Raw genomic sequence first — 11,770 nt, 5'->3', positions numbered from 1 at the left:
GAGCCCTGTCGGGCCGAGCGAGGGCCCGGGGCCGAGCGGGGCCGGGCCGGGCTGAGCGGAGCGGGCTGGGCCCCGCTCCCTCCGCGCTCTCCGCCAGCCCCACCGGTCGGGGCTGCCGGCGGCGGCAGGCTTAGTCAGAGGAATGTGGGTGGAACTCCCTCCTCCCCGGCGCCTTAAAACCCCGCTCGGACCGGCCCGCTCGCAGTCTCCCGTCCCGGCAGAGCGTCCCCGCCGCACCACACCCGCGACGCCCGGGCTCGCTGGGCGCGCCGCCGGCCGGGCACGATGGTGGTGTGCGGCCTCGCCTGCTGGAGGTGCAGGTGGCTCCTGCCCCTGCTGCTGGGCCTGGCCATCATCATGGGCATCATCGCCCTGGCGGGCCGCGGCTGGCTGGAGTCCGAGTCGGAGCCCTACGTGCAGCAAGCGTCGCTGTGGGAGAGCTGCACGCGGGGCGAGGAGGACCTCAACTGGAACTGCGAGTCCCTGATGGACTACGGTGAGTGAGGGGCCCGCCGCGGAGCCGGGGCAGCGGTGCCAGGCTACCGACCTCCCTAACTCTGCTGGGGAGCGGCTGCTTTCTGGAATTCTGGAATGGAGTATCCATGCTGTTTCGGGGCTTAAACCAGCACCGAAACACAGGGCTAGACTACTCCCGAGCGACTTTTTTTTTTTTTTTTTTTTTTTTTTTTTTTTTTTTTTTTAATCGGTACAACACTGAGAAGCCGGGGTGTTGATACTTTGGGTTTTTCTCATGTTATTTTACAACCAAAGTATGATAGCAGCTGGCTCCAAGTCTGTGTGTTTGCTGCCCCTGAGCTCTCATCGGGCTGCAGTGCCAGAGCCTTACCTGGCTGCTCCCTCCCTGTGCCGCTGGCTTCCCTGGTCAGACGGCCAGTGTGGAAACCTCCATGCAGGATCATGCCTGGACAGCAGTGAAATGGTATTTCCCTGATCCTTTTGGGGAAGAGAGCACCTTAATTTAACCCTCCTGGCCAAGGGAGTGCAGCTATTAAAATGCCTCCTGATCCGCAGCTTAAAATGGTCTGAAGTGGGTTCGAAGGCAAGGAAAAAAATTCTCTTTCCTTTGTACCTCTCTGTTGCACTGGGGCCTAAATCAGGGATAAGTGTGCCTCTGTTTTAACTTGTTTAGCTGCTTCTGTATCTGGCATCCCCACGGTAACATTCTTACTGCACACTCTCAGTTTCTAGGTCTTTTGGGGGACTTTTTGTTTTATTGCTAGGACACGTGGGTCTGATTACATCTGCTTTTCCCTCAAACAAAATATTTCTGGACAAATAAGCAGACCCGCCTTAAGATCTTGGATGAGGGTTCTTTAGGGACTGGAGGGCTGGAAGGGTGTGTTTCAGCTGGGAGAGCTGGGACTGTTTCCCTGCGCAGATCCCTTGCTGCCTGAGCACGGCAGACTCACTTCCAGAAGCTTTTCATTGCAGCACTCATGCGCAAGCTAAGTCCTGAGTACGCTGTAAGAGAAGTGGCTTTGTTTCTCAGCTGGGTGATGACTTCAAGCCTCACTGCAGGTAGAAGAAATCTGGCTAGTGAGATGAAAATATCCATCTCCCCCATCAGACAGAGAAGGAAAGCTAGTGCAGAGTTGCTGAAATTTGCATTGCACAGGGGGAAAGTGCTAATACAGTACAGCCACTGGGATTTGTTTTCTCCTGAAGTGACACAGCTTCACACGTCCCTGAGTACTGATGGGTGTGTGCTTTGCGTCAGCCCTCAGCACTGTGGGACAAAAGCAGTTTTCAGCACTTTTTTCCTTGTTAACAGGCTGACACAGAAGAACAGCATCCTCGACTTCACTTGTTTAAGTCTTGGCTTATTTAAACCAAAACTTATTTAAATCCTTGGCTTATTTATATGAATTTGCCTGTTCTCAAATTTTCATAACATCAATGCCACTGTCTACTCAAATAGTATTTGCATCTAGAGACAGGATGTAACACACGAATTCAGGTTTGATTTGTTTTGTTTTCTTTTCTTCTATGCTAATGCAATTACTGTCAAAATAGGTGAGGGCATTTACAAAGGAAAAAATGCCCAGCAGGCATTTATAGCACTGAAGCAGGAAAATAAAGGTTAACTAATTGAGATGCATAACTTGTGTTTTGCATACAATAATTGCTGTGCACTAACCATCCTGCACCTCTCCTGATGAAATGAAGACTTCAGAGTGGATCTCCATTAACAGATTTTGCCATTAGACAAATTCTTAATTGAGCTGTGGCATGTGTATGAGGAAGAGGTAGGAAAAAAAGCAGGCGAGTCACTTATTTTAAATGAGGGGAAAGGGGCAGGAAAAAACAAACAAAGACTTGCAAATAGGTGTCTCCTAAACTGCATAGCTCCTTAATGCACATTTGCAAATACCACATGAGAGGGAAAAAGTGAAAGGGAAAAAGAGTAGGATGTCATGTGGCAGGGAGACAGGGAAGGGATTTTGTTTAGAGTTCTGTGCTGGTTTGTGTCTGGGAAGTGCCCTGGCTGGCAGCGTCTATGTTTTATCAAAATGTTGCAACGCAGAAGTGCTGCAGTGCACTAGAATATGACTCAAGATGACTAAGTCTGGACCATTGCAGGATTTAACTGTTGACTGTGTGTTTAAAACATATCAGCAAGCCATCAGCTATGACAAAGATTATTTGCACTGTGTAACTTGGAAAGGATGATTGTCTTTATAGTGATGAGATTGTAAGTTGAGGAGCAATATTTATGGATGGCTGCACCCTCCTGGTTCTGAATGACTGGTCCCAGTGACCTTGCTTTGAATTAACACTGTAAAAGATGGGTGTGTACATATGCAGTAAAGGTAACCTCATTAGGTTAACTCCTTCTTAACACTAAGAGCCAATTGGTATTCGTTTGGTATGTACCAGCCAACAAAGAAAAAGGGAAGCATTTTTCTGGATCCTTAGTAAGTGCCAGAAAAAAAAAAAAAAGGAGCCCAGCCTTTGTGAATCATGTTTCACTGGAGCTGTGCCACTGTACCTATGTTCCTAGAGGCATGGACTTTGATACCACAGATTGTTGGTGAAACTGAGTTCATGTGAAGACTTCGCTGAGGGGCCAGGTAAATAAAGGAGGAATGCGAGGTGTGTGCTTACCTTTTCAATACACCTCTTTTCAGGCACACTTTTGTCCGATTTACAAACACCAGGATGCATTCAAGACAAGCTAACATCGTGTATAGTGTCAGGCAAGTGCAGGCACTTGGGAAATGCTGATGGGAAAGCTGTAGCAGTTGGCGTCCCTGCCTACACCCAGAAAACACTTACTGCAACTTCCTGGTAAGAGATCCCAGTGAAATGTGAGGCTGATGTCTGTGCCAGTGCACTTTGCTGGCTCCTGAGCAGGGACACTTCTGCTGCTAACAATCCAGAGACTAAAAGCTGGAAATGTGTAGGATTGTGCCTCTCCTCAGCTCTCAGTTGAAGCCAGGTTTATACTAGAAGACTTGCACTTGATACGTTGGTAGTTTAGTAATTGCTTTTCCTGCACTCCTAAAGCCAAAACAGATTGTGATTCCCAGTATTAATTTCCAACCTGCCCTCCCAGCAAACCTTGGATTCTGGGGTCCTCTGTGCTCATGGTGGGTATGTACATAGTTTCCTCTCAGCAGTCATGCTACCATGGAAGTTCACATATTACCTGAGCAAGAAAGTAGTGCTGACACTGCTCTTTTGCTTTGTGTTGTCCTTTATGACATCAAAAAAGTCCAATATTTTTGGACATTCTGTGTAATGGGCTCTTGAGGCCAAACAAGGATTGCTACTGCCATTTACATACACAAGAATATTACAGCTACATTGCAAAAACATGGCCGCCAGTCTCTGCAGGTTGTGATAAAAGCTTCCACTTATTCACAAGCTAACAAACTAGCTTCAGCTCCTGGAAGTGAATGAACAAATATGAGAGTCTTGTTAGTTCAAACCCTGTAGCAGTTCATCTTCCTGCTAGACTCTTTTCACAGCCCTTTTATTGATTTCTAAAGAGAAATCTAGATTTAAATTTCTTAGCCTGTAGAGATTCCACCTCCTCCCTGGTGACGCCAAGGCATGGCCAGATGAAGTCAGGAAACACACTTAATGCTAAGGCACTGTTGCTTGCTTTCTTTTAATTTCATCATATTACTGGTGCTCATCATTAACATTTAGTAATCATGACCCCTCCTAGTTATTTGCATGATAACATTTGCAGCTGAGTTCCTTCCCATAGTAATCATTAATGTAATGCTATGTAATAAAACTCTTAAGCCTTCGTAATAATTACAGACCTTCTGAACAGTTGTTTTTAAATGTTCTTTCAACACCACCTAATAGATAAATACTCTTCTGCTGATTAGATGCAAAGAACTTGACTATTCTTTGAGGCCAAGCTGACCTGGAAACACTAATATCCCCAACTATTTCTCTGCTTTTCTGCTCTCCAATTCTTCTGCCTTTCTATTTATGCAGCTCCAAATCACTGTGGTGTTCTTGGTTGATTTCATAAACATACATCATATTTATGTTTATTTTGCACAAGAAATACTCTCTCTGACAAATGAATGGGTCTGTGAATTTTCTATTTTTATGGAAAAGCTTAAATTCTGGCTAAATATCTTATGATTACAAGGTACTTTTGAGCATAAATCATATGGGGCTAATCTGTCATTCTCTGACTGTGAGCAGGTCTCTCCAGCTCTTATGGCAGCAAACAGTGAGAGGGTCAAGCTGCACCTCTCCCCTCCTGGCAGCTGGGAGTTGTAGGGGGAGGATCTTTCAGAAAGACAGGGGAGCTGGGTGCCTGTGGGGACTCTGTCAGCTCTCAGAAGCCTTTAGGAGGAAAAGGAGCTGGGAAAGCCTGACTTGATTGGTGTGGGGATGAGGGAGATCCTTCATGGAAAAGCAGCAATTTCAGTTTTGGCTCTGCAGCAGCCCCTCTGGTGAAAAGTCTCCCTGCTGGTGGGGGTGGCAAAAGGTCATGTGGATAAGGAAAATCCCAGGGCTGCACCCTATGCTTGGGAAAGGTGCACCCTCCCATCCCAGTCTCTCCCACCAGTCACTTATCAAGAGACTTATATATATACACAATGTAAGAGAAATCTCAAAAATTAAGTGTAAGTCCTGTGATTCCCACAGGGGATCAGGTGTCTGGCTGATGGTTCAGTGGCTGACAACAGTCACCCAGCCCAGAGCACACCCATCTAGTGCTGTGGGCAGCACCTATGACTCAATCTTATCAGGTCTTGTCAGCATCAACCCGCTGCAAAGTGCTGTTGGAAAAGATAATCCAGCTGAAGAAAGAGCAGAAGGTCCTGGGTCACCATTACTGAGCTCTGTCACACATGAGCACAAAACTCACTGAGTTTCATGATGGTGCTACCTACTGCTGCCTTGTTTCTGAAGATCTGAAGCAAAGCTGAGCTTGATATTAATCTTCCTGACAAGATATCTCCTGCAGCTATATGTGTTGTCATTTTCTTATTGCCAGAGCCAAGAAAATCAATCACTGTGAGCAGAGCCTGGGTTGACCTGTATCCAAAAGCTTATTATGCTTGTAAAGACAGTACAGATGACATGAAAATGGCAGAGAGAGCACTGTGGGCATTCTGCCTTGTACTCCTCCAGCTGTGTTTGTGTTGCTCTAAACCTCAAGGTGTCTAACGTGCAGGTGTATTTGAGTTTACAACTTAAATTTTATCAAACAGATGCCAGATTTGTCCTCCTACATCTTGTCAGCATAAATAAAGCATCTGAAAGGGAATATGCTATGGTAACTTGGTGTTCCTTCTTGTTGTGCTTTTTTTTTTTTTCTTAATAAGGCAAATATTGATAAAACCTTGTCTAAATCATCTAGTCTGAATGGGTTTTCCTGAGCTGGCTGTGTGTAATGGTTACATATCCCTTTATATTATTTATCACTAAAGAAATCCTATTGTGGAGACAATATTCAATACCTGTGTTAGATATGGCAGAGAATATTTTGTGTGAAAAGATTTTATCAAACCACTGATGTAGCTCTACACACCAGGCGTCATCAGTCTCCTCCCCACTTCTTCCCCTCATCATTCCCTCAGGGAAGTGGTATGAGACATGCACAACTAGTTGAAGAAGAAGAAATTTGAGAAGATTTTACTGTCTTGAGTAGCTCCAGGAAGGGAAAGGGGAAAGAAAGACTTCTCCTTATCTTTTCTGTGTCAGTTTTTTTTTTTGCCTTCAGGTAGCAGTGGTGCTATTTGGAAGTTTTGGCAGAGATTTGGTTGATGTATTTCACTGCTGTATTTTACTTTTGCTGTTGGATTAGAAAGAAAGAAACCAGTTCAAACATATCTAATTAAAATAGCTGTAAAACAATGCTTTGCTTTCAGACAGAAAATTGCAAAGAAAGAATGGAGACTACATTAAAAGCAGGACATCTCCAAAGTCACTTCAACTGTGTTGGAATGGACAGCTATGATGAAAGGGATTTTTTTTTTTTCACGTTCTGACCTAGATCTCACTGGCCTCTTTATTCCTACATTAGAGGGAGCTCAGGATCCGGCCCTACCTCTGTCTGAGTGTGTGAAAGTAGAAACCCACAATACGTAGATGTGGGAATTGAATTGTGATGACAGCTGACTGGAAAACAAAGCACTAGCCAGTATGGTTTGGCCCTTGTGGGCAGGTATCCTGCCTCCAGGGCAGGAACACTTTTGCTTGTAGTTGTTTGCACTGGGCTCACCTAAATTGCTTGGTTTCTGAAGAGGACAAGGTGTGTGAGGCCTTTTCACAAGTTACTGCCGAAGCAGAATCGCTGGCTGTTTATCCAGGAGGTTTTCCTGCCACTGTTGCCTTAGCCCTGCCTGTGCCAGGTGAGTTCTGGATGCTGGGGCTGCTCCTTTGGAATACAGCCCTTGCTTCATGCTTGAGCCTCTCCAGCGTGCAGTAGCTTGATACTAAGTAGCTTGATACACCCTGTTCCAGCGAATGTCAAAGTAATGATTCAAAGAGGATTCGTCAACTTTTACCTCAGATTTTGCTGTTTCTCCTCCACCTGCTACATTTTAGCTGTGAATAGATACTTATTTTCAAGAACATTCTTTTGTCATCTTTTCAGCTATTGCAGGTTTATTTCTTTTTGGTCATGCTTATTTTGCTCCACATGCCCTATTCTTGTCATAAACAAACAGAAGTGTTATGCAGACAGCACAATTATTTCCCAGCAGTTATCTCCTGTGGCTTTCACACCTCTCTGTGCATGGAAGTGCTTTTGTAAACTTGAATATGGAACAGGAGTTGTAGTGATAAAGGACATTGTCAGCAGTTGTGTGCCCTCTCTGCTCAGATGTCTGTGGGTGTCTTACAGATACAGAGTTTGAAGGAATTATCTCTCTTGTATGCTGCACTCTATCCCCTTTTTTATTGCTGCACTCTATCCCCTTTTCAGCAAGACAAGTTATCTGGCAGGGAGTCCTGTGCTGCTCCAGCAGTGATGGTGCCCCCTGCTCTGCAGCTGTGTGCTTTGCAGGCATTCAGCATTGCTTTGACATAAGGACATGCTTCTGACAGTAAAGGGTTTCAATAAAAAATGAATAAAGGAACCCAAAGAGCTGCAATGACCTACAGGAGAGTACTGCTGTGTGTAATACCTTCCTTGTCTTCTCTTCAAGGGTGGGGGAGAGCAGCAGCTGCCACATACCTCGTTGGCTTTGTGATCCTGGTCATCTGTTTCGCCCTTGCAGTCATCGCGTTCTCGATCGAGATCCTCCGCTTCAACTTTGTGCGAGGAATTGGAGGCCTGCTCTTTGTTGTTGGTAAGGCTGGGCACAAAGACAAGGTTATTTTAGATGTGAAACAGGCATCAGCAGAAAAACATGCTAGATGGAGCCTCCCTTATGAAATTAGCTGTCTTTGTCTGGTTTATGACTCATTTTCGTGGGAAACAAGGGAAGGCCGAATTTGCGCTCTGAAAGCACAATGGGTAGGGAAGCTCCAGTGGCCTTTGTCAGTTCTCACTTTCCCAAAATCAATTCATGGGGATGCCCAACACCTTTGACCCTTCATGTGACATGCTAAGACTTAAGAGCTGTGGGTGCTTCCCACCTTTCTGATGGGAGGAGGAGGAGCAGGGCTCTGGGAGGTAACTGGCTGGGCAGGGTTGCCGGTGCTGGCTGTGGGACAGGGCTGGTCACGGCATGCAGGTATGTGCCTTAGCAACCTGGCAATGGCAGCTGAGGTGCTGCAGCAGCCACATGGGCGTGGGGATCTGCCTGGGACAGAACTCACATACCTCTGTAACAATGCAGATCTGATTGCAGGTCTGAAGCTAATCCTTACATATCTGAAGTATGCACTTATCTCCAGGTACCTTTTCTTAATGGGAACCGTAATATGTTCACTCTAACTTACTCCTGGTTTTCTTTCTTTTCTCTCTCTAGCTGCATTCCAGATCATTGGCTTGGTCATTTACCCAGTGAAATTCACAGAAGACATTCCACTGACAGGAGATAACATGTTCAGCTGGGCCTATGGTTTTGGCTGGGCCAGCACTGTTGTTGTAATAGGTTGTGCTTTCTTCTTCTGCTGCCTCCCCAACTGGGAGGATGAAGTCCTGGGAAACATCAAGCCTACCTATTACTACTCCTCCCCAGAGAGAGCACCATACTTAAATTGAAAGATTAAGTCCAAGTACAGTCAACTGTCAACACAGAGGAGCGCCTCTGATGTACATGTGGTGTGATTGTAGGAGACTAAAAAAACTCACCTTATTTTGCCAGTGTATTTCTTACTGTGGCTGGCAATAAATTAGGAAAAACATTGGCATCTTAATCCAAATAGCTTTTTCCCAAAGTATTGTTTACATATTTTCATGTCAATTCAGTTTGGGTGGTTTGCTTGCTCCTTCCCCTCCCAATTAATTGAGTCATCCTTATTTTATTCAAATATTTTCTTATGAATATAGATGATAGTGTTTTAAGTGTAGAAAGGAAAAGGAAAAGATTTTAAACAACCCATTAGTGTGTCCTGTGAGATAGGTTTTTTTTTTCACCTCTGACAAAATTGCTTTGAATGGAGCTAGGACAAAACACAGCCTTCGAATGAATGCTTTTTGTTCTGTCAAAGTCAGTCCCAAGAAAGAAACTTCTGTGATACTATCACTATATCACAGTCATCTGCTGCCTAAAAATCTTCTCATTCCTGTTACTGGGCTGTTGTTGACTACTAGCTATTTGAATTAAGGGAAAAATAAAATTAAAATTTATTTTCCACCAATTGGTGCTGTTGGACAAGGTCTCCTCCAAAGCATGGAGCTGGCGTGTGTAACATAAGAGTGGCTAATGTAACATTGGTGGGTTTGTGGCCACAGCAGGACTTGTGATGGAATCACATATGTGTGTTGTAATGGATTCAGATGCTAAACTACATACATTTTTACATGGTATATGAGGGATGCTGATTTAGAAAGTATCTTTGAGAAGAAACATAAACTATTCTATTAGTCCACCTTTGTAAAGTTGCAGTGTTTTAATTATCAATGTGCTTTGGAGGGAAATTTTAGCATAAGGTGTTTAAAAACCTCCAAAGGTTTCTAACACTGTAGGTACCTCAGAGTTTAGCAAACTTAGGCTGCTTTGTGAGTGAGCAGGGGTAACAGGCAGAAATAGAAAGGCAGTTCTGTGAGCAATATACGTATGCAAACTTCATACGGACATCAGTGTTGGAGTAATCTGGCTGGCTCCTCATTTGTGTTTCTGCAGCCAGCAGTTCCAAATAAATATTCCAGCGAGGTGTAGCCATGTCTGTGTTGGTCATGGAGCTGCAGCATCTTACAGCGGATTTAATTACAGTCTGTAATCTTTGTCAGGGCTTTGTTCAGCTGGGGAAGAAGGAAGAAGTTCATTTTTTGAACTCCTCTTCCAGCCATGGGGGAAGTAGCTTTAGCAAAGACAGACTGAGGAGGATATAGGTGGGGTGGAAAGCAAATGCTGCATGTTTCTCTGTGTTATTTCTTACTCTCATAAACCAGGTACTTAGGAGAGGGTAAGTGGTGGCTATGTGTATTCATGCACATGTACAAAATAGAACTTAGAAAGCATTAACCAACAGACTGTAAAGCTAAAGTAATTTACAACTGATCTTTTGCAATGCCCAGTATTTCTTGTATTATATATTGTATAGCTTTCCATTTTGTAACACCTTTTTCAAATTGATAATGCTATATATTGCATGTGATCCTGATTTAGAGAGGCCAGGTGATTCCTGAAGGTCCCTTCTAGGCCTGTATTTTATAACTTTACAGAGCATAAATGTCTGCAGATTTCAGAATTGTGTTGTGAGCTCAGTTGTAGCATATACAATCAATTGTATTTATGATTCTTGCCAAATAAGAGAGTTCCGTGGCAAACATGTCCTTTTAAATTTTTTTCCCTTTTCTGTACAGTACTGGCTGGTGGGGAATACTGTGTAGATTTTATCACAAGAAATGATAGTACCTACTTCTAGTGAATTCAAAAGACAGCAGAGAATCTCAAGTGGGGAAAACCCTTGCCCAACTAAAGCTGAAAAAGAGAAGAAAGTGTAAGAAAATGGACACCTTTCCTAATGACAGGGAAGATGGTATGGTAATATGGTAATCAGGATTAGCATAATTTAAGTCTTTTGTGTGCTTTTTTTATAAGCATTGGCATAACTTGTCAGAAGAGGACTAATGTAAAATAAACTTGGCTCTGAATGTACTGGGAGGGGTAGAAGCATAACCAGCATGTTACACAACTTCAGTGTTCCAGAGAAAGCTATTGCAAAAAGTTATTAATTACTTTCAAGTGATATTAATGTATGTGACACTTGTTTCGAATGTGGTGGCTTAATTAAAAATGTTTTAACTGACGGTTGTAGAAACTTGGTGATGTTTGTGGTTCATGGATTAATTTCATAAAATCAAACAAATAAGCCATTCTTTTCTTCTCTTAACTTGAATATCCAGTGTCAGGTTAATAAAATGAAGTTAAAGACCTCATGTCCAGGAGGCAGCAACTTCATTTTCCAGTCAAATAAGCTTCAAAATACACTGCAAAACATGTCTGTGTGCTTTCATTGAAGTGCCAGGTATAGAATGTTCTTTCCTAAGCCAAAACCTCTTAAGTGCATCACAGATAAAGGGGAACTCTAAACATTTTACATACACAACAGTCTTCAGGAATTCTCGCGTGTGGGAAGCCTGTTCTTTATCAAAAATGTTCCAGGTGTCTTTCCTGCAATGATCAAGAAATTTAAACAGTGAAAAAAGGTGGTGTACTAGCCTGCTATTTTCAGTGGAAGGCTGCACTTTTCCCATGGTTAGAAACCTTCCCACTTCTAACCTCAGTTTATGCATGGCCCATATTATAACCCTGTCCTAGTGATGTTTTTTAAAGAGAGCAAATCAGTCAGTCACTGCTGTCTGACACCAGCCTGTGGCTTCTGATTTCTGCAAAACAGGTTCATCATTCTCCTTTTTTTATTTTTTTTAATCGATCCTCTTCCCTTTTTTTTTAATCTATCCTCTTCCCTAAATATCTTAATTTTAAAATTCATTTACTACCCTGGATTCTGGTGCCTTCCATGTGTTTCTTTTTGGGTTTTGGTTCCACATCTCCCCATTTTTAATTACTTCTAATTTTAAATAAACAAATAGGAAAAATATTTTGGTTTCTTTTAGATTTTCCTAAATGCTCTCAAGATAATTGCAAGGTTTCTATGATGCCTTTCTTTCAACAGGAAGAAAACTTGTACTCCTGTTTATCTACCA

General features: G+C 43.4%; 1 protein-coding gene across 1 annotated transcript; it reads left to right on the top strand.

Moving 5' to 3' along the window:
- Positions 1-285: 285 nt before the first annotated feature.
- Positions 286-10,839, top strand: LOC128939176 (p53 apoptosis effector related to PMP-22-like). The gene is made up of 3 exons (XM_054279992.1): positions 286-496; positions 7,653-7,796; positions 8,421-10,839. Exons 1-3 carry the CDS (start codon positions 286-288, stop codon positions 8,654-8,656), a joined length of 591 nt encoding a protein of 196 aa, XP_054135967.1. The 3' UTR covers positions 8,657-10,839.
- The last annotated feature ends 931 nt before the right edge of the window (positions 10,840-11,770 follow it).

The sequence above is a fragment of the Melozone crissalis genome, unplaced genomic scaffold (genome assembly GCF_028551555.1).
Source record: "Melozone crissalis strain CALT ecotype California unplaced genomic scaffold, PUWL_Pcris_2 ptg000027l_1, whole genome shotgun sequence".
NCBI lineage: Eukaryota > Metazoa > Chordata > Aves > Passeriformes > Passerellidae > Melozone > Melozone crissalis.
Note: the sequence above shows the minus strand (reverse complement) of the source record. Positions and strands in the feature narration are given on the sequence as shown.

Excerpts from the sequence above, each read along its gene's own strand:
- LOC128939176 (XM_054279992.1), top strand. The coding sequence starts at position 286 with ATGGTGGTGTGCGGCCTCGCCTGCTGGAGGTGCAGGTGGCTCCTGCCC. Across the intron at positions 497-7,652 it reads CGAGTCCCTGATGGACTACG|GGTGGGGGAGAGCAGCAGCT; the intron begins GTGAGTGAGGGG and ends CTTCTCTTCAAG. Across the intron at positions 7,797-8,420 it reads AGGCCTGCTCTTTGTTGTTG|CTGCATTCCAGATCATTGGC; the intron begins GTAAGGCTGGGC and ends TTCTCTCTCTAG.